Source organism: Artemia sp. Qi Xiang Cuo, chromosome 13, assembly GCF_049724085.1.
Source record: "Artemia sp. Qi Xiang Cuo chromosome 13, ASM4972408v1, whole genome shotgun sequence".
NCBI classification, from domain to species: domain Eukaryota; kingdom Metazoa; phylum Arthropoda; class Branchiopoda; order Anostraca; family Artemiidae; genus Artemia; species Artemia sp. Qi Xiang Cuo.
In genome coordinates, this window is record NC_142806.1 from 71,999,108 (window position 1) to 72,023,030 (window position 23,923).

The 23,923-nt window shown below is 34.7% G+C and overlaps 1 protein-coding gene across 2 annotated transcripts in view; it reads left to right on the forward strand.

Annotated features, from left to right (window-relative positions):
- Positions 1-556: 556 nt before the first annotated feature.
- The window catches only part of PDZ-GEF (PDZ domain-containing guanine nucleotide exchange factor), a 98,449-nt gene continuing 75,082 nt past the window's right edge, over positions 557-23,923 (forward strand). For both annotated transcript variants that reach the window (XM_089098734.1, XM_089098735.1), the window contains exons 1-3: positions 557-691; positions 6,271-6,388; positions 18,565-18,672. In XM_089098734.1, coding sequence (XP_088954860.1) covers positions 588-691; positions 6,271-6,388; positions 18,565-18,672 — 330 coding nt within the window. In that variant the 5' untranslated portion in view covers positions 557-587. The remainder of the gene's footprint in view (positions 692-6,270; positions 6,389-18,564; positions 18,673-23,923) is intronic.

Here is a 23,923-nt window from a genome sequence, read left to right on the forward strand (position 1 = left end):
ATGTAGACACGCATTTACATCTCGTTCCTTTTTTTGAATGCAGTGGAAATAGTTTCATCTTTACTGGGACGGTTCCTCGTTTGAACTGTGTTTGACCCTTATAAAATAGGACCCAGGCCAAGCCTATTTACATTATCAAGACTAGTCTTTGAATGTCGGCACAATTTCAAAAATAAAATTCCTTGTTTAAGCCAGGTAGTACAAGGTCCAGTGGGAGAGGGGGCGAACTTCCCCATCTTTCCTGACGTGGGTGCACTTTAACACTTCCATTTTGTGAATCTGTTCAGACAAAACTGTCCAAGGCTATTGTCTCTGCTTTCTTCATGATTTTTCTGTTTTTAGTTCTTCTTTTTTTTTGTTTAAAAACAGGCACAGTTGCCTGCTTCTTGAGCTAATTACCTTTAGCTATCATTATTATTGGGTGAATTCCTCTCAGAAGTCGGTCCGAAGAAACCGCACTAAATTGAGGTTTAAACATAATCGTCGTGTTTTGATCCCCCTCCCCCTGGAAAAAGATCTTTGTTTTTGCTTAAATATACTCCATTTTACAGGTTTTTGCCGTTGTTGAACATCCAGGAACTGTCGTAATGAATGATAATGAAGAATTAGATTCTTGGAGTGTTATTGTCAACGGACAAGTAGAAATTGACCGTGGAGATGGAACAGTTCAAATTCTCGGACTTGGTGATAGGTAAGTGTATGAGGTTGGAATTAATCTTTTGGTCCCTAACAGTCACTTTTTACACGACCTCTTTACACAAAACACTAAGGGTTTCCTAGCTTTCTGCTGAGCAATTTCTTCATTGTATGTATCATAGACAGCGCAATAGCACGGCCAAAGTAAAGGACGATGTGGGTACAATGTATTTTTTTTTTCTGACCAAAGCACTTCGTATAGAAGAAATTGTCGTAGAAACTTTGAAAGGGGCTCATTCGATTAGGAATTGAAAGTTTTAGTGCCCCTTTTAATAGTCGAAAGTGATTGGAGGGCAACCAGCCCCCCTCCCCCCGCTCATCATTTCCCCAAAACTCATCTAATCAAAGTTTTGAGATAGCCATTTTGTTCAGCATATGTGAGAGACCTTGTAATTATGTCTTTGGGGATGACAGTCCCCCTTAGATTGGGTGAAATTAATCTTTACACAAATCACAATGTCCCTAACAGTCACTTTTTACACAACCTCTTTACACAATACACTAAGGGTTTCTCCAACTTTCTTCTGGGTAATTCCTTAATTGTATGTATCCATTAAATGGCCGTGAAGCGAGTTGTAGACAGGAATGTGGTTGCCAACATGTAAACGGGGCATTTTCATTTTGATTCTGAATAATTCTCGTCATCTCTACCAAACTTTCAGGGTGATACGCATCCGTAAGCTGCGATTTTACCTATCTTAGTTAAAGACTGCTACTTTTCAGTGGATTTAGTTAAGTTTAGAATCTTAAAATAATTTTTGCTCAACATAGGATTAAAAAAATGATGTTTTGACGGGCTTATAGCTCCAAAATGCCAATTCCGGTTACAATATCATTTAGGCACAAAATTTCTAAAACGTATCCCTAATTTTTGTGTTGAAACTCAGTAGAATTTCAGTCGGATTCTGTTTGGAGGTTTATACGACCTAGGTTGGACACCTTTATTTACTTACAATCAAAGATTTAAAATGCTTTAAGAAGGCACGATATCTTGGAATAGCCCCGCGCAAGAATTATTTCCTGAGTAGAACTATACTTAATCTTTACCTGTTAAATTTTTTGCGTTATTTGTTTTGCGAACTTACTTAGCCTCTGTACAACTCATAAACTTAAACTTAAAACTGTATTGTTTTTGATTAATAATATTTAATAACAAAAATATGTTCGTCTCTTAGCCTCTGTACAACTCATAGGTGGCCAAACTTAAAACTTAAGTATTTTTGATTAATAATATTGGTACTGGTGCATTATATGGGCATTTCTAAAAAGTCAAGTCTGGTTAATGCTAATGAAATAAAATAAAACAGTATGAATATATAATAGTTTATAAACAAACATGGGCTATACATTTGCACATTAGGGGGGTGGGGGAGGGGTAAAACATACCAGATATTAAACACGTAAACTAGTCTCGGTACCTCCCCCCCCCCCTAGACCCCAAAAAACAAAAATTTACAAAACGTAAACCCAATGAAAACCACGCTTTGCATTCCATTACTCTACAGCGGTTTCTATTGTATTAATCCGTTTGGTGGGTTTTTCGTGACTGGTTTCCTTGTAAAGGCCCATATAACGTATCAGTACCATAATATTTAATAACAAAAATTAGTTCGTCTCTTAGTTTTATGCTTTCGCAATTCCTATGTTATCTTCCTAAATATTGACTTTGTTAAGATCAAATTCCTCTTCTTTACTGTCTTATTGGGACTAATTACTGATATCTTCTTGGAATTTATAACAATTTTCTTGGAGTGAATTCTTTCTAACTTGTTTCCCCATATGTTGCTAAGATACCAATACAAGATTCATAGTATTTAGTTAGTCTAATTTTTTCGTTCTTAGAATTACGAATTGTCTATTTGCGCGTATTTACCATTGCTTTATAACCTATAATTTTTACCATTCAATAATAATACGTCTAGGATATCTACGCCTAATGAAGTCATTTTTTTTGTCTATTGGGTTGTAGATTCAGTGCTTGAGATTAAAATTTAAGTTTTCTTTAAATTTTAATATAATATTTTGCTACTTGAAACTGTTTATAGTTTGAAATTACGCGTGTTTGCTAGCATTAATATTATCCCGTTATATCGTTTGTGCTCACTTTTAAAATGGCGCTGTCCACGGAGATAGATTTTCGCGTGAAAGCTTTTGGCTTTTTTTTATTTTAATTTATTTGATATTTCAACTTTGGTTATTATATAATTTCGATTTTGCTATATTTTAACAGATATGTGCAAAAACATGGCTATCATCTTATTGTGATAAGACTCAAAATACCTTGTCTCTAATCTGTGGATTAACAAAACTTCTTGACTATAAAGGTCCTTGCGTTGGCCATGCAGCAGCTGGAATTGAACCCTGTGCTCCGTATTAACAAGTAGAAACCACCACAGTGTGCCATCACAGGGTACCTAAGGTGCCTTCAATGAGGCTTTATGATAAATTAGTGAGTTTGGCTCAGTGTTCCCTGTTTATCCTATATATGGTACATGGGTCAGTATTCCCTATAAATGATCAAGTAATGTCAATTTTATGGTCGATTTTTTTATGATCAGTAAGTTTTAAGGGAAAAGAATCTACCTACTTTCAAAAAGTGTCAGGCTGAATCCAAATATTTAATTATGGTCCCGATTTCGACAAATCGAAATTAAGCTCGATTTAAACTTAGTAGGTTTTCCTGGGCACCATTGTGCTGTCAGAAGGGGGGAGGGGAGAGTCTCTTAACAATAATCTAGACTATAGAAAAGAAAATTATTGTCATAACAACTGCTCAATTTGGTATTCAAGAATAGCACTTTATTACATATTTTCAAGAAGAGAACGCTTTTGGAGTAATTTCATTCATATGCACATAAAAAATATTAAATATTATTGAAAATTTATTTTTACAGAAAAATAAAAATAAATAGTTCTTATATTTATACCTTGAAGCAATTTTATTTTAATATGGTTAGAAATTGAATATAATATATATATATATATATATATATATATATATATATATATATATATATATATATATATATATATATATATATATATATATATATATATATATATATATATATATATATATATATATATATATATATATATATGTATATATATAAATCACACGAGAGCGATGCACGGCGAGACATTTGGAGAACTGCCGCTTTGTATACAATCAAATACTGTTTACAACGCCATGTTTAGGACGACCCGAATCAATCCATACACTATACCACATTTTAGCTTGTCGAAACACATTAACCAAAGCTGAATTTTCCGACCATCCTGGAACTTCTGACCCAATTTTCACTTTACGAATAGGAACCGCGGTTTTTTCTGCACAGCGCAAGGCGTGAGTTATTTCACTACAGTAGATATTTAGAAGTATTTGTTTCTCATCACATGCAATCGGTGAGCTTTGGAGTAGTAGCTGGAAAGGGACCTTAATCTTTTCCAGGATTCCGTCACACACAGACCTGAACATGGCTAAATTAGCTTTTTGCCATTCAGTCTTCTGGAACCACTTTTTCTCCTTTGGAGCATCATTTGGGGCATTATTCAGGAGGTCATTAATAATGAAGGTATTAGCCACTGGAAGGTGATCAAAAACACAGAAGCCGATATCAATCTCACAGTCACCGTGAGTCCTAAAGTCGAGAGAGCAAAGCAGAAAGTCGAGCGAGGAAGTGGAACTGGAATTATGCACATACGTGAAGTCTACTCTGTTTCTCAATACTCGCGGACTTGGGCAGGCATCGAGCAGGATTTGACCACTCTCGGACTCGTTGAAGCACCAGAGAGGTTAGAGTTCATATCTCCGGCAATAATACATGAAAGTTTTTCCGCCGCGCATGATGTAGCAGCAGCTTGGCAACTGCTTTCCACAAGCTTAATGTTAAACTTGTTGTCAGATTGAACATTCTTGTAGTTCGTTGGCATATAGACTGAGAGCACAACAGTATTTTCAATTTTCACTGCAATATAAAAGTCCGCTTCTTTAAACGTCGAGATACAGACAATAATAGCAACACCACCAGAGGGACGACCTTTTCCCGACCTCCTAGAAGGAATGCCAAACACATTTACGTTTTCGTTTAGTTGTAAGAGCTGGAGTCCCTCAGCCGACAGGAAATGTTCCTGCACGCACACAATGTCAAATTTGTTAGCAAGGTTTTCTAATAGGGGTAATTTAGATAGTACTCCGTTATTAATGTTCCACGGCTCTATTTTCAGAGTGCTGGAGCTATTCATCGCTTAGATAGGGCCTTTTTGGCTTCTGGACAACATAAACTGTAGCAGGGGTGCTTATTGGAGCCACAGAGGGCGCACTTCATCTGGTTCTGGCACGGGGTGTCTTTAGAATTGGTATGGCCTCCTCCGTAGTTTGAGCATCTTGCTTTATTAGAGCAGTCCTTTGCAATATGCCCATAGGCCTGACACTTATAGCAACACCTCGGGAGAAAATGAAAGTCCTCAACTGGAATTCGTTCGTAGCCTATAATAAGCGAAGATTTCACCGCGGAGGCTAGATGATGCTTGGTCACAAATTTCAGTTTGTACGATCTCGTTTTACCGATCTGAGAGGCCTCAGAAAAATTATTCACAAGACCACAAAGATCCTCCTCACTAACGCTGGTAGGTACGCGCCTGATTATGCCAAAGAACGCAGGACTGGATACTTTTGCTTTAATACTTGAGTCGGACTTAGCAATAGCCTGTGCAACTGATTTCGCAGCCTCTTGATCGTTCAGAACAACTTTCCAGTCAGTTTTGCCAGTTTTCAGCTCCACAATATTTCCACAGTTCCTTCCAAAAACTTTTTTCGAGATAATCCTTTCGTGAAACGGGATCGTCCAGTCCTTTCGGGGGATTCTTTAGCACGACTGCATAAGTCGACACTGTTGCAATTTGAAGGGGAACAGAGGAGGCTGCCGGTCCGGACTGACTCACAGATCCCACAAATCTGTCAAGCCTAGCGCTTAGCTCATTCACTTTCCTGGTCAGTGTTACTCAGATATCTCTAGGAATGACAGAAACCTCGTCAGGCTCACAGATAACAAAATATGGCAAATTGACTTATATATATATATATATATATATATATATATATATATATATATATATATATATATATATATATATATATATATATATATATATATATATATATATATGTATATGTATATATATATATATATATATATATATATATATATATATATATATATATATATATATATATATATATATATATATATATGTATATATATATATATATATATATATATATATATATATATATATATATATATATATATATATATATATATATGCATTCATATGTACAGAAATTTTATTCATATGCACATAAAAAATATTATTGAAAATTTATTTTTACAGAAAAATAAAATAAATAGTTCTTATATTTATACCTTGAAGCAATTTTATTTTAATATGATTAGAAATTGAATATATATATATATATATATATATATATATATATATATATATATATATATATATATATATATATATATTATATATACTTGTATATATAATGATCGTGTTTATTTATTTTAGCTTTGGCATAACACCAACGATGGATAAGCTTTATCATAAAGGTGTGATGAGAACCAAGTGTAGCGACTGCCAGTTCGTATGTATAACTCAACAAGATTACTACAGAATTTTGCATCAGGTAAGAATAAAAAACAGAGAAACAGCATTGTATTTTTAATTCACCGAAGTCAAATAGACTCTACATCTGAAATTAAGTTTTGTCATCAGTGCGGTTTCTCTTTCATCTTGGGAATAATTCAGAAATAGCGGTGTCTTTCCTTGTCGGGCTATTATTATTGCCCACACCCATTATACATACATATATATATATATATATATATATATATATATATATATATATATATATATATATATATATATATATATATATATATATATATATATATATATATATATATATATATATATATATATATATATATATATATATATATATATATATATATATATATATATATATATATATATATATATATATATATATATTATATATATATATATATATATATATATATATATATATATATATATATATATATATATATATATTTATATATATATTTATATATATATTTATATATATATTCTATTATTATTATTCTATTATTTTTCTATTATTATTAAGACCTGGTTTTCACGAGCACTTGTCTTAGGATATTTGCATAGGAGTTGATGGATTGAAAAAATAAATAATTTTTGTCGTTCTTCCTCCTCACAAAGATTACAGTTTGATTTATTGAGTATCAATTATTAAAAAAAAAACTAAAACAACCACATCCTCTCCAAATGCCAGGGCATGATATAGAGGAAGGACAATCGAATAAATCCATGGAATTAAAAAAAAAATTAAATTTACTTTAGCCTCAAAAGGGGTAAAAAAATATATAACTGCAATATCATGTACCCTCAGGAGCGAATCTCCAGCATTTTTATTGGGGGGGGGGGGCAAGAGAGGTCCATATCCGGATAGTCAAAGGGCAAGGGATGTATAATAATTTTTTTCCTCACATTAATGGGGGGGGGGGCAAATTTCCCCCCTTGCCATACCCAAACGACGCTCCTGTGTACCCTGCTGCTATTAATTTGATACCCAACGCTCAACTCCTTAAAACTCATCAATCAATATTAAAATAGAAAATAATAATACTCGTAATTTAAATAATTTTATTAATTTTGTTTCCCATCAATTTAATCATCAAAATCATATTCGGGAAAATATACTAATGATTGGTAAAGTTCATCAATCAGAATGATATTCCACAAACTGATCAGAATTACTCATCTATTTTCCAAAGCAATTAGGCTTCACAAAGTGTCTTGATTTTTTTTGTACCAGTAATTATTTTGTGATATGCGAATATTAGTGCTGGGCATCGTTTAACAACCTTGGAGCTACAACCCCAAGGTGGGTCACAACCCCATAGGCAATGGGCTACAGTTATTCAGCACAAGATAAACGCATGCATGCAAAAAAAATATTTATTCATTATTTTATAGATTTTAATCAGCTTTAAGACAATGTACGATACATTTATTTAGAGACAGAAATCATCAGCAGGGAATGCCGAATTCGGGCATTTGCTCAATTTTGTGTAAGTGCAAATCTTATAATTAAGAAAATTAAGCTCCACTTATGACTCGGATAGTTATCATTCACCTATTATTACGTGTAAGTGGAATCATTATCTTATTGACTTTAGTTTTGACCTATTTTGCTAAAATGTTTGAGAAACGATGCGTCAGTACTCCTATACTACTACCAGCTTACCGCAATACCATGTCTCTTCCACCTTAAAGCTTCACTCTTTACTCCCTCCCTTGAAAGTATTACGTTCGTCAACCTATAATCCCTCATTAATAATATTGCCTGGTATGTGTAGCTATTCATTTGGCCAAGTTTTTCTTCATCACCTCTTTATCTTCATTTATCCCCAATTTGTGACTTTAGTCTTCTTAACTAATGTAACGTTAAGTATTAAAAATACCAAATAATCCTATCATTAAATTGAGATGTGCAGGTATGTAAACTAGATTTGTAATAAAAGTGTATTTTGTACAATTTTTTTTCAAACTTTGAATACTTTAAAATCAAGCAATCAATAAAATCAGGGTATCGATAAACTATTAAAACTGTAGTTTATCGTGTATTTGCCATTTCATAACCTAAATATACCTTCTTTTATGTCACTATTGATACTTTAGGGGGGGGGGGGGGAATACACTCCGAACTCGCATTGGCATAGCCTGGAGTTGTATAAATATAATGAATACTGAATATCTATTTTTGTTAGAGAGTTTTCATTATTTGTTTTTATTTTAGTATTTTTTTATTTTAATTATTGAATAAAAAACCATGTGGTGATTTCTTTTAGATGGTGTATTTTTCTTTGTCTGCTTAGGAAAGTATTTGGATTACATATACATTAGCTCTAAGCATAATCTTGCTTCATGTAAGGTGTTTGGAAAATGAACAAATTGACTAGACATCTACCGCGATTTAACGTAGCTTTTCTTTTCAGGCCTAATGCAATATTAAGCCTAGTTTTTCTATTTGTTGCCTTGGTTATCATGAAAAAAAGTTGCGAAACCTTTTGGAATATTGGTTTTCACGGCAACAGGTTTTATCCTATAATCAAAACCATTTTAACACTTGGAAATTCGACCTGAAATCCAAGATTTTCAGATGAACAAAAAAAAACATTTTTTTAACCTAACACGATTTAACGTAGTTTTTTTTTTTGTCAGGCCCAATTCAATATTAAGCCTAGTTTTTCTTTTAGTTGCCTTGGTTATTATGAGAAAGGTTGCGAAACCTTTTGGAATAATGGTTTTCACGGCAACGGGTCCTATCCTACGATCAAAATTATTCTAAAACTTGGAAATTCGACCTGAAATCCAAGATTTTCAGATGAACAAAAATCCATTGTGGATAATTAAAATTTCTAAGTCCAGTAAATCTTTCTGTATCTATTGGGTAACTGTAGACTTTTCAATGTATGATAAAAACCGTTTTCAAAATATTATAAAGTATTAAAATTTTACACGTTTAGTTGTGGATATGCTCTCTTTTTGAAATAAATGACTAAGATGAAAGTAATATGAAAACGCTCTAACAATCTGTTTATTAACGGGGTTTCGACTTTACATGTACATCTTGTACTTTTAACAGAATGGGTAAGCAGATTGTCTTTCATCTGTGTGATCTTTCCTCAAAGTCAGGGGCGTTTTTATTGGGAAGGAGGGGGGCAAGAAGGGTGCATATCCGGATACTCAACGGGAATGGGCTATATAATAATTTTTTCTCCAAATCATTGGGGAGAAGGCAACTGCTGCCCCCCCCCCAAAAAAAATACACCCCTGCTCGGTGTTTTGTATCTGGACTTGTTCCCCTTTCTGGGTATAGACGACTTTTTCGTCATTTTTTACCCGCTGAGCTATATTATACAATAAACTATGTTCATTCATCAAGGCAGTAAAATGGTTTTGCCTCCTAAGTCACGAGGCTTTGTATACTTGCGACTCTTAATATATTTCGATTCGCGCTAAGTAAAAGAAGTGAAAGATATATTATTTATTACTTATTATTTATTAAGTAAACGTAGTAAGTATTGAACTTCGTTAGTAAACTTCGTAAAGTACTAAGTAAAGCTTACTAAGTAAAGTATAAGAAGTATTAGTATAAAGTAAAGTATAAAGTAAAAGAAGTATTTTTGTGACTATAACAGTACGGTACTGTACGAGAGGCCAGTGTTGTATCAATATTAGCTGTGACAATATTAGTAGAAATCTTCATTGGGATTTGCTATATTCGTTTTTCTTTGCTGATATTTTTGGGCAAAAAATCACGCAACAGACAAGACGGAAAATAATGTCGAAACTGCGAAATCGTAATGCTTAAGTGATTTTCAGGGTTTTTTTCAAGTACATAGGCTTGTGAATCAGATTTCCATAATCTATTTAAAAAAAATCTCTGTTCTATTCTCACTTCGGCAAATTTACTTAACCTTTTTTAAAATCATCATTATGTCAATTCAAATTTGTTTTTCAAACTTATTCATCTCTCTAAGATATGTAAAAAACACCTTCCTTCACAAAAACTTAAACTCCTTACATGTACCCGTATAAGTCCTTTGGAGAAGATGCTTTTCTCCACATATAGGAACCTAATAAGACCATTTTGAATCCTATAATTCCCTTTACATATTCCCCTCTCATTAGTACTAAAAAATAACCGCGAGTCAATATTGCCAATCTCAAATCCCCACTTTAAAAAATCCCCGCGAGAAAGCTGCCGAGCTTCTAAAAGAGGTAGAAGAAACTTTTTCGAATGAAAAGAAAAGTTATATTAAAGTTATAAAAGTTATATCTTCTTTAATGTCATTATAGTGGTCGTTGTATGCATAGATTGCTCCTGAATAATAGCAAAACTTAGTTAAAGCGTCTCCCCCCCCCCAAAAAAAATAATTTTTTTGCCACTTCCTATGCCACAAGATTTTTTTTTCAACACCACCAGTGTTTGCTCTTTTTCTCTGGAAGATGTATTGCTCTGTGAAGTGTGGTATATTTCTCTAAGAAAATACCGTCTTATTGGTCCCCAGTGGGGGTTGATCAAGCCTCCGCGAGGACAAGACATTGGGTAGCGTGGTAGGCAGAATTTGTATCTACTCAAGATGTTGCTAAAACTACTTTAATAAACAAATAAACAAAACACAATACTATGCACACTCGTGAACAGTGTTCTTGAAGCTGTAGAGAACCCGTGCTATAGTCAACGTGAACCGGCTGGCAAAGTTGATTTGGAGGTGGCTGCCATATGCTCCAGGTGGTGTCCGAGCTATAGACAACGTGCACCGGCTGGCACAGTTGATTTGGAAGTGGCTGTTACACGCTCCAAGCTCTCCGTCTACGATAGATGAATGTATGTTGCTCCTATTCTCCAACGGAGTTCCCCTAACCACTTATACTCACTGTTGGCTCCAAAGCTGAACTGTTCACAAGTTGTCTTTTCCCCCTTCTTATCTTCCAAGGCCCAAGCATAGAATTCCTGTTCCATGACCCCAAAGTAGCCTCTCATTGGCTGGCAGGTTTTGGTCATGGTGACCCACTACCTTGAATAGAAAAGAAGACAGAAACAAGTACTAAAACAGCACATACTGAAATATACCCTTGGGGTGGAACATGCACTAAATACCAAAAATATACTCTTAAAGTAATAAAACACTAAATACGTGAAATACACTGATGTCGAACTTGCGTAAGCCTAGCGACAATCTTTACAGCTCTGTGTCCATGAATCCAATTCTTTATTATATTAATGTTTTTATTTTGACGGTTTTATTTCAAAATTAAATATATAAAAGGACAAGTTTTTTCAACCGAAAGTAAGGAGCAACATTAAGACTTAAAACGAACAGAAATTATTGCGTATATGAGTGGGTTTGCCCCCTAGTCAATACCTCGCTCTTTACGCTAAAGTTCGAATTTTGTTCCAATTCTTTAAGAATGACCCCTGAATCACAAAGTCCGTTTAATTAGAATAGACAGCTCTTTTGAAAGTACTAAAATAAAAAATTAGCGTAAAGAGCGGGGTACTGACTAGGGGGCGAACCCCCTCATATACGTAATAATTTCTGTTCGTTTCAAGTTTTAATGTTGCTCTTTACTTTCAGTTGAAAAAACTTGATTTTTTATTTAATTTCTGATCGTTTTTTAAATAATGCCGGGAAATCTAGCGCTCTCTTCATAGAAATGTCCCTTCCCCCATGAAAACATCCTCCATGGAAAAATATTTCCACGTAATCCCCGCCCCCCCCCCTCCACCAGAAAAAATCCCTCCTGAAAACTTTTATACTTCCCAATAACCAATACTATATGTAAACGATGGGCATAAATTCATAACTTGCAGCCCTTCCCCAGGGGACTCTGGGGAATTGAGTCATCCTCAAAGACATATTTATTAGATTTTTGACTATGCTGAACAAAATGACTATCCCAAAATTTTGATCGGGTGACTTTGGGAAAAAATGAGCGTGGGGGGGAACCTAGTTGCCGTCGAATGTTTTTGTTCACTTAGAAAGGGCACTAGAACTTTGAATTTCCGTTCGAATGAGCTCTTTCGCGATATCCTAGGACACTGGGTCGATAAGATCACCCCTGGGAAAAGGAAAAAAACAACAACAACAAATAAACGCGCATCCGTGATCTTTCTTCTGGCAAAAAATACAAAATTCTTCATTTTTGCAGATAGGAGGTTGAAACCTCTTTCCCCTTTTTTTCGAAAATAAGGCAAATTTTTTCAGACTCTTAACTTTTGATGGATAAGAACTAAATTCGATAAAACTTATAAATTTGAAATCAACATAAAAATCCGATTCTTTTGATGTATCTATTGGTATTAAAATCCGTTTTTTAGAGTTTCGGTTACTATAAAGCCGGGTCGCTCCTTACTTACAGTTCGTTACCACGAAGTGTTTGATTTATATAAAATGGGTACATTTACAAGCTTCTTTACATCTATTAAAATTTATCTACTATTTTGTATTATCGCTCGCATCGCTAAATAACATGAGGACTTGTTGACACGCTATTAATCGACTTACCATTTCACATCTGAGGGTAAGTCACAGCAAGTCAAACGTTAATTTACGTTCTTGTCTTGATGATTCTGACACATACTCCTCAGAATCTTGAAGAGTCCATGACTCGGCATTGATGTTCACAATTAACAGGAAGAGTGTTAAATTAAGTGTTTCCCCCTTTTCTTTGACACTATGCTGGCGAGGTATAGACGTGAGGATTATCACATTATTACTATTCATTAGAGCGCTTTGGATTACGTTGATAACTGTTTTGATTTGCATTACTAAATGAGCAAATGGTAATATTGCAGTTTATGGGACTCATGTAATGCTAACATTCTAATAACAAGCTAGTAGTACCATTTGATTCCCCAATCAACACTTTCCATCGTGAAAATGCATCCCATTTCCCCCTCCCCCTAATAAGGTCAGATATAGCCCTAGGATATATACAAAAATTACTAGAAAACACAACATTAATAAAATTCTTACTTATAACATGCAAAAAGTTTCTATAAATCAGATTGTCATGTTTTCTTCTATTTGTATCCACGCTTTTACTTCACTTTTTAATAAAAAAAATATAAATGCATTTGGTTAAATAATAATATATTTATCCAACTGTTCTCAGTCTTTCGCAATGACTTGATGTTGTTGACTGAGTTAAGAATGAAATCGCAAATGCGAAGCTTTTTATTTTAAATAAAGAACTTGAATAGTTAAAGGTCCATAGGTAACTTTTGATACTTCAGCTACCAGAGTACTCCAGTCATTGTCTATTCACAATTCTTTATTGAAGTAAAATGCAAAGCATTTAAAAAAAACGCGTTTTACAAAACAAAAAACAGTTAAACAACTACCTATGGACATCTAACTCTTCAAGTTCTTCATTTAAATAAGATACTTCGCATTTGCTTCACAAATGCTTCGCATTTTACATAAATGAAGAACTTGAATAGTTAGATGTCCATATGTAACTTTTAATGCTTCAGATACCAGAGTACTCCAGTCATTGTCTATTCACAATTCTTTACTGAAGTAAAATGCAACGCATTAAAAAAAAACGCGATTTACAAAACAAAAAACAGTTAAAACAGTTAAACAACTACCTATGGACATCTAACTATTCAAGTTCTTCATTTAAATAAGATTCTTCGTATTTGCTTCACAAATGCTTCGCATTTTACTTAAATGAAGAACTTGAATAGTTAGGTGTCCATTGGTAACTTATGATACTTCAGATACCAGAGTACTCCAGTCATTGTCTATTCACAATTCTTTATTGAAGTAAAATGCAAAGCATTTTAAAAAAACGCGTTTTACAAAATAAAAACAGTTAAAACAGTTAAACAACTACCTATGGACATCTAACTATTCAAGTTCTTCATTTAAATGAGATGCTTCGCATTTGCTTCACAAATGCTTCGCATTTTACTTAAATGAAGAACTTGAATAGTTAGATGTCCATTTTACTTAAATGAAGAACTTGAATAGTTAGATGTCCATAGGTAACTTTTGATACTTCAGATACCAGAGTACTCCAGTCATCGTCTATTCACAATTCTTTATTGAAGTAAAATGCAAAGCATTTTAAAAAAACGCGTTTTACAAAACAAAAAACAGTTAAACAACTACTTATGGACATCTAACTATTCAAGTTCTTCATTTAAATAAGATGCTTCGCATTTGGTTCACAAATGCTTCGCATTTTACTTAAATGAAGAACTTAAATAGTTAGGTGTCCATTGGTAACTTTTGATACTTCAGATACCAGAGTACTCCAGTCATTGTCTATTCACAATTCTTTATTGAAGTAAAATGCAAAGCATTTTAAAAAAACGCGTTTTACAAAATAAAAACAGTTAAAACAGTTAAACAACTACCTATGGACATCTAACTATTCAAGTTCTTCATTTAAATGAGATGCTTCGCATTTGCTTCACAAATGCTTCTTATTTTACTTAAATGAAGAACTTGAATAGTTAGATGTCCATTTTACTTAAATGAAGAACTTGAATAGTTAGATGTCCATAGGTAACTTTTGATACTTCAGATACCAGAGTACTCCAGTCATTGTCTATTCACAATTCTTTATTGAAGTAAAATGCAAAGCATTTTAAAAAAATCGCGTTTTACAAAACAAAAAACAGTTAAACAACTACTTATGGACATCTAACTATTCAAGTTCTTCATTTAAATAAGATGCTTCGCATTTGGTTCACAAATGCTTCGCATTTTACTTAAATGATGAACTGTTAATAGTTAGATGTCCATAGGTAACTTTTGATACTTCAGATACCAGAGTACTCCAGTCATTGTCTATTCACAATTCTTTATTGAAGTAAAATGCAAAGCATTTTAAAAAAATCGCGTTTTACAAAACAAAAAACAGTTAAAACAGTTAAACAACTACTTATGGACATCTAACTATTCAAGTTCTTCATTTAAATGACATGCTTCGCATTTGAATCACAAATGCTTCGCATTTTACTTAAATGAAGAACTTGAATAGTTAGATGTCCATAGGTAACTTTTGATACTTCAGATACCAGAGTACTCCAGTCATTGTCTATTCACAATTCTTTATTGAAGTAAAATGCAAAGCATTTTAAAAAAACGTGTTTTACAAAACAGAAAAACATTCTCCGATTCTTGCCATTACAGTTGCCACAATTGCCGTGACAGTGGCCATTATAATTGGAAAGGGTATTGACTGGGACATCTAATGGCACCAATCTTTTGTTATCATACTGTTTCCTCCTGATGAGCCCATAGACTACAACGATACGAACAAGTTACAAAAGAAAACCTGCTAATACTTTTTATGTTTATTTCTTTGGCGAGTGTTTAACGACAGTATAAAACAGTTTCAAGCTATGCATATTTTAAAGAAAAATTTAACCCTTGGGTCAATGGTTCCCTCTTGTTACTCATTTATAGAATCTCAATTTAGCCTTCGTCCTTCTCACGAAGAGATAAAATAATTTAATTACTGTATCCTTAATATTTTCTTTAGATAATATTATACGTGCCTACCGGTGGAATCATCAGCCAGCAGGCTGAGAAGACTGAAGTCAGTAATATAGGTGGTAGAAAGCTTAGAACGAATCTTGTCAAAGACAAACATTTTAAAGTACGATGAAAAGTGAAAATAGATTTTGATTACTTGAATTGAAGGGAAAGCTTATATAATCGTATATAAGTAAAAAAAAAAGAAATGGGGAAATCTGGAATCTTGTTTTTAATGAAAAAGATTTCCATGTGCAGTTATGTAGTTTTTGGCAGTAGCGGATGCCAAATTTTAAATAAAAAAAAAAAATCAGCAAAAAGGAGCTAAAAAACAGTAAAAAACCAGCAAAAAAACCGTGTGGCATCAAACACCTTAAGAAGGCATAGCTTTTCTTTGAAGTTGTAGTTTTCTTTGGCAACCAACTGATCGTTATGTGTTTGAACTTTTATGGATGTGCAGCGTTGCCAAGTTAGGTTAATTAATTTCGCTTATTTATTTTGACGGTTCATCATGGCAAATTTGGCGGAAATGTGGCTCTGTCCTAAAATTTCGTAATTTTGAAACAGCCGAAAAAACAAAAAATCATAGGAAATCGTGTTTTTTATTCATGAATAAACCTAAGATGGATATGGGGGGGGGGGTAAAAAGTGTTTTTATTTAATATCTTTGACACTGTACAGTGATAACCGCAGCTTTATGCCAGGAGATTTTAATTGTATTCCTGATTTACCAGTTCACACTGAAGTTGAGAAATCAATCATGTGTTCCCCATTATCCTTAGTTTTTTGTGCTTTTCTTTCGAAACTCTGCTTCGACTTAATTAAAGAAGAAATTAAATCCTATTATCTCGAGTAATGCAACCTTAACTTCTGAATTAAATAATGTAATCATATATTTCTTAGTTCAAAAATTATATTAAAAAAAATTAAAAAATTATTTCTTAGTTCATATATTTCTTAGTGCAAAATCTTAATTAAGTTTTTGTCTGTGTCGTAATGTTTTAGTGCATTATTAATGTCTGTAATTACTGATCTTCTTCTATGAAAATATTCCTTATCAGCATTTGTAATTAAATTTATTTGCTAGACCCCACATAATAAAGCTTTTCATGTATGTTTAATACTACTGCTACTAATTACTCACTGCAGGACCAAGCCGCCCGAGGCCAATAGAGCTTCGCACGCTCCTCATCCATCCCAATCTGTTCAAACCTTCCCTCTAACTCCCTTCCAAGAAGTTCCAAATTCCTTTAAATCTTTCTTTACGACATCTTCCCACTCTATTCGGGGACGACCTGCTTTTCGTTTGACCCTAGATGGTTGGATGGCAAGGACAATCTTTGATAATATGTCATCCTTCATCAGCAGAACGTGTCCTAGCAATCTCATCACAGCCCTAGAAAGCATTGAACCACATTTTTGTACATCGTACGATTTGAGTTACGGTCTGTCAGTCCCTAAACAGTGCGTAAGCAATTTCGGGAAGGCGTCATAACATCTAACCGTCAGGACCACTAACGTCAGGACATTGACAAAATCCGTCATAAATCGACACAAAAATCCGTCAGAACCACTAACCGTCATAACATCGGAAATATAAGAACTTTTAGTGTTTTGGGGTTTAGGGGGGAAAAGGTACCTCGGTTAGGTTAGGTTACGTATTTAATATATGCTATGCTTTACCCCCACCCCCTGATGTGCAAATATATAGCCGAAATTTATTTATAAACTACTATATACTTGTTACTATTAAATAAACTTATATAAACTATAAAATTTTCTGTCGATGTCCTGACGGTTAGATTTTATGTCGTTTAGTGCTTGAGACGGTTAGACGAAATTGTAGCACCCCAAGAATTTCTCTAGAAAATATCTAGCTACTCCTCTCCCGTCTTCTGAAGCGCCCACACTTCATAACCATACTTGACCACTGTCATCACTACAGCTAATCTTGGTTCGTAGACTTATCTTGCTATTCTTCCAAAATTTTTTCAACTGCGAAAAAACGCCCTGGGCCGTCGCTATTTCCTTGTGTTCAATTCTAGTAAAAAATAGTTTTAGCCTTTGTCTATACTAAGGAGAGGGTCAATCCTTGGTTTCGTGATTCCTTTTTTTTCATGACCCGATTAAGCCTTCATCTGTATCTTAGCATTGAGAAAAAAAAAATTATTGCTTAGAACAAAATTAAAGAATGGTACAGATACAGAGTGTTCTAGTTCTATAGGCTTGATAAACAAATTTCTTGTGTGGTTATTGCAGCATTGTAAACTAAGATGACGCTATATTCGTGACTAACGCTATTTTATTCATGAAGGTTATGCATAACAAGCAAAGACACTTATTGTTGTGAATTATATTTTTGGGGCAAGTTCTAAAGACCATTGCTCTATAATTATAGTAAGTAGTTTTCAAAAGTTTTTTTCCTTTTTTGGTTTAATGAACACTAATATTATTGGAGAATGCAGTTTCAAACTGTTTTTACTTGAAACTCTTGAAAGGGAAGACCGGAGTCAAATTTTTGTTTCTAGATTTGCCTCCTCTTCTCATCAAAGTGACACGAAGTCCTCCTCTATGGCATGGCATTTAATTAGTATATATATATATATATATATATATATATATATATATATATATATATATATATATATATATATATATATATATATATATATATATATATATATATATATATATCTTTGTTTTGTAGGGTGAAGAAAATATTGTTCGTTTGGAAGAGGATGGGAGAATTGTACAAGTTGTTGAACTTCGACCAATTGTTGGCCAGCCATCTACAAAAGCAAGGATTGTTATCAAGGTTAGTGTTCTTCAGAAGTTTTATCTAAAAAAGATCAGGAACAATAACCTCTTAAAGGTTGTTAACATTGAAAGTCAATGATTAATAAGACAAATATCAGTAAAAAAAAAAAAAAAAAAAAAAAAAACATTGCTTTTTGCATAAAAAAGACAGCCGCCGGGATTCAGATTCTAGTTCGTATTTTAATGCAAAAAGTGTATCTTTCAAAAAATATATATTAGTTTCGTATGTTGAACTAGAATAGATAGATAGATAGATAGATATTTATTGCAACAAAAGCCTTTTCGGGCCATGGCAAAATAACAAAACAAAATAAATACAAAAAAAACACACATTAAATTACTCACAATTCATCAAAAAAGTTTCTCTATGTGCCATACCCACTCTTACAAATTTACCCAACCTTCTAAAATCATCAAAATTTCTACTTTTTAAAATTTTTTCAAACCAATCCACCCCTCCAAAATTTGTTGAAAACACTTCCCTCCAGAAATTTCTTAACTCTTGGCATGTACCCATAAAATGGATAAGATCTTCCTCCTCTCCACACATAGGACACTGGTAAGGACCATTTTTAATCCTATAATTCCCAATATATTTCCTCCTTTCTCCAATACCCAAACAATTACCACGAACCGAAATTACCCATCTTAAATCCTCACTACTCATCCCCGCTTTAAAGTAATCTTCCTCCCCCCAAACCTCCTTTACCAGCCCATACAGCCCCAGGGACGCCGAGGATGATTTCTGATTCTGCCACCTTTGAATTTCCTGCTCTATTAGTCTATCCTTTACTTTTTTAGCAACTAGCCCCACTTCCACACCTAGCCCTTTCCCCTCATTCCAATACTAACTAAAACCACATCTATCAATAGTCTCTTTAACCCGGTTTGACCAAGAACTTTTCCTGCCATCTACTAGCATCTCCTTATATGCATTCTTTACTAGCCTCCTACTAGGCAGATTTATAATCCTTTCCCAATAATTTACTATCCGCACTAACCTTCCCACCCTTAATGATAACAAGCCTAAATCACCTTTTAATACTACATGATTAAACTTATCACTAACCCCCATTAACCGCTTAAAATACATCAACTGTAACCTGTCTACCTTATCAGCATTCTCCATATCCCACACCTCTGCTGCAAAAGACATTACGGAAGCTAGCTTAGTCTGGAATATCCTTTTTTGAAGCCTAAGGTCTGTCAGGCCTACTTTCAAAACACTACTCTTTAAAACTAGCCATATAGCCCTAAGACCTTTACTAGCTACACAATTAATTTGCCCTTTCCACCTACCATTTGAAGTAAACTTGCATCCTAAATAAACAAAATCTTCAACTACTTTAAGCACTTCTTCTCCTACACTAAACCTTTCCTCTATATTTCCATGTTGTCGAAATACCATAACTACTGACTTTGTGACATTTAGAACCAAAGGCTTCTCATCTAGGTATGAGGACACCATTCCTAGCAGTTTTTGAAGGTCAGGCCCATCTTTAGCCACCAATACTATATCATCCGCAAATAACAGAGCGAACACCTGCATTGCAGACAGATTTAGAGTTGGGCCCTACCATATATTCTTCTATATCATTAAGATACAGGGAAAACAACCTAGGTGAAATTGTACAACCTTTTTTAATCCCTAACCTACTGACAATTGCCCTAGAGTAAGACTTTCCTACCTTAAATACCATTCTAACAACCAAATACATTTTAACAACCAATCCTACAAAACGTCTCGGCAGCCCTAACTTTATAAGTCGTTCTACTAACAAATCTCGTGAAACTTCATCGAACGCACCTCGCAGGTCCAAAAAAGCTGCGTATAGCCTACCATCCCTTTTCCTCATATACTTCCTAATAAGCCCATACAAAATAAATATCTGATCTACCCCACTATAATCCTCTCGAAGCCCTGCCTGAATTTCTATTAACTTATTTGATTCTTTAAGCCAACTATCTAATCTAGCCACTATCACTTTATAAAATAATTTACTAAGGCTATTTCCTAAACGAATCCCTATGTAATTCTTATGTAATGCTCGGTCTCCCTTTTTAAAAAGTGGTAAAACTATTGAAATATTCCACTGTTGAGGCCAAACCAAGTTGCTAAGGACACTTGAAAATAACGTTGATAACAAAGGCAACAAATATACCCTAGACCCCTTCCAGAGCCTTGTTGGGATGCCATCAACTCCTGGTGCTGAGGTCCCTCTCATCTTCTTTAGCGAATTCCATATTTCCTCACCTGTGAAAGGCTGCAGTAGTTTGTAATCTTCTTCCTTTAGAGGGAGTTCCGCAAGGTTTTCGCCGACCACCCACCGACTCAGGCTATCCGTTTCCTCTCTTTCTGTCATCTTGCTTTCGATGAATTCTGGCCAACTTTCCGCCGGCGGGATACTCGTCTTGTCAGAAGCGTTTGTAACTGATTTTTTATTATTTTCCAAAACTCATTCTTGTTACTATTCCTAAATTCCCTTTTCATTCTCTCTGCTTCCTCCTCTTGAAATGTATACTTCTTCACTTTTAACAGTTTCTTATACTCTTTTCTTCGGCTTTTATACGTATTATAAAGATATTCCCTCTCCTCATATGAACATTGTCTCAGTAGCTCCAATGTTTGCACTAACTCTGATTTTTCTCTACGCATTCACCATAAAAAAAACCATTTAACTTCCCTGGTTGTTTCTGAGCTGTAGTAACACCTACTTCATACAAACTATCAATTAATACCTTTAATGACTCTTCTATTTTTCCTTCATTTTTCAATATTTCTCCCTTCTCTAGTCCTGCCTGAAATTCATCTCTCAACAGCTGAACCTTATCCTTCTCTTTTTCCTGTGATTCTAGCCTCAATGGATCTGTAACTTCTAATCCTTCTTCTAATACCTTGCTCCTAAAACCCCCCAATGACCTTTTTAATGCCCTCTTTTTTAACACATTCAAAGACAACATAATCGGCAGGTGATCAGAACCCAAAACCGAGACCACCCCTAAACAAGCACAATCCGGCCAAAGAGACTAATTTACAGCAATATAATCTACTACACTTGGATACTTCCCAAAAAAGCAAGTAAACTCTCCCCGCTCTTTATCCTCTCCAATCCTCCTGTTAACTATAATTAAATTTTCCTTACCCAAAATTTCCAAAAGCTTACTTCCCCACCTATTTTTTTGGCAATGGTCCTTACTAGTCCTTGGAGGGATCTCATCCATTTCTTCATCACCCATTCCATCACGACGAGATTCCGAGTGGGCATGGTCTTCAAATTGGCAAGACCATGGCTCTTACAACTCCCCAGTGTATGCATTGAAATCTCCTAAAAGAATAAAGCCATCGACAGGAAAATTCGTCAAAAAAATATGCAACTCTTTTTGAAATATCTCCCATGTATCCTCTTCTGAAAAAGAACTACTTTCTGGAGGGATATACACAGAACAAAACACAAGACTTCTTTTCCCCCGTGAAATTCTTACCCAAACTAAGTTACAAGACTCACTTTTTAGCCGGATCACATCATTAGATGACAAAAAAACATCTGAAACAAACAACGATACACCTCCATAATAACGACCATTTCTCGGCATTTTACGATTTGCGCTAAAACAACTATAATGCTTAACTATAATATTTTCTCCAGACCATGTTTCAACAAGAGAAATAACTTGAGGACTACAAGCTTCAACCAGGTCCTTAAACTTATTTTGCGTGAACCCTTGTATGTTCCAATGTGATACATTTACTAGAGAATTTTCACCATGGCCCAAATTTCCCTATACCGCCTCATTTCCCATCGTCGGTTCTTGCTGTCTTGGGCGGAAAAGTTTTTTTGGTACTATCGCCCTCTTAGCGTCATCATCACCCGAGTTTACTCTGACACTCTACTCTGCGGGTCTTGGGCGGTTTACCCTCATTGGTTCGTTGTTATCAGGACTAATAATTTCCGCATTCGAGCGTTTCGCGGGATTACGCTGCTTTAGTGCTGGGATAGCTTGCGATCCCCCTGCAGCTGGGGTTTTTGTTAAAGACATCACCAAATTAAGATCTTCGTCCCCCATTCCAGTGGTTGCGAAACTAAAAGATACAACCGTTGCCGAAGATTCAGATCTAGTCCTAGCACTAGACGGATATGCCACTCTACCGTCGTCTTCAGGGGGCATGTTGCTATAGATTTCCCGACCGACCATGCCCGTATCTGGCGGTGGCGCCGAGTGTGAACTATTCTGGGGGGAAGGGGGTGCAGCTTGGTTTCTACTAGGAGGGTTTACACTGTCATGAGCGGTGTTACGTTTTTGTTCTTCAACAAGGCCGCTTGTGTAATTATACATGAAAACGTGGTTACCGATGAACAACTTAAGTCCTCGGAATTTCACATCAACAAAACCCTCAGTCTTTGTATCTTCTAAAGTCTCTTTAAGTTTTTTTCTGGCAATCAACTCACGTTCCTTGCAATCAGGACTAATTGATAATCGCAACCTTCGCAAAAGAAAACCTGATTTTAATTCACGGTCCCGCCCTGCAACACTTGCGAATTTGATCACTACAGGACGGACGCTCATTGAACTCTTAAGTCTAAAAGCATCACGCACATCAAAAGGACGGAGATTTAAATTTGGAATTCCCGCATTCAAAGCACTGACAACATCTTCCAGAAGTGAGCGCCCCCTATGCTGCGGCGAAAAGTTATAAAGCACTACGCTTCCTCGCTTCATGTCAGTTTCTAAATACTGAATTTTTCTCAGTGCTAATCCAACTTCTTCCCGTACATTTGACACATCTCTGCGAACCGACTGCGATTCCCTTTGAATATTCTGGATTAACGACGCAACATTTTCAAATTTATTTCCAAACTCAGCCACATCCGACGTCATTGAAATGACCTGCCTTGACATCGGGTCAATAATATCCAACTTCAAATTAATTGCTTGAATTTGCGTTAATAATGCATTAATATTATCTTCAATTTTAAATCAGAAATGAAGATCAGAGATGAAAAAAACTTATCTTTACGTGAGGGCTGTGCCCCACGGGTACTTCCGTAACCGGCCAAACTTGCAAGGCACAACCCAGCCTAAATTTCGCTCGGCTATAAAAACAGCATTTAACGAACGAATCCTAAAATCTTAATTCCACTTTCAGTCCAAAATTCAATTCAAAATTCAATAATCACTCAATATAGATGCAAAATTCAATTCAATATAGATGCAAGTGTGTGGTATATCATACCCATCCGGGCACCAAC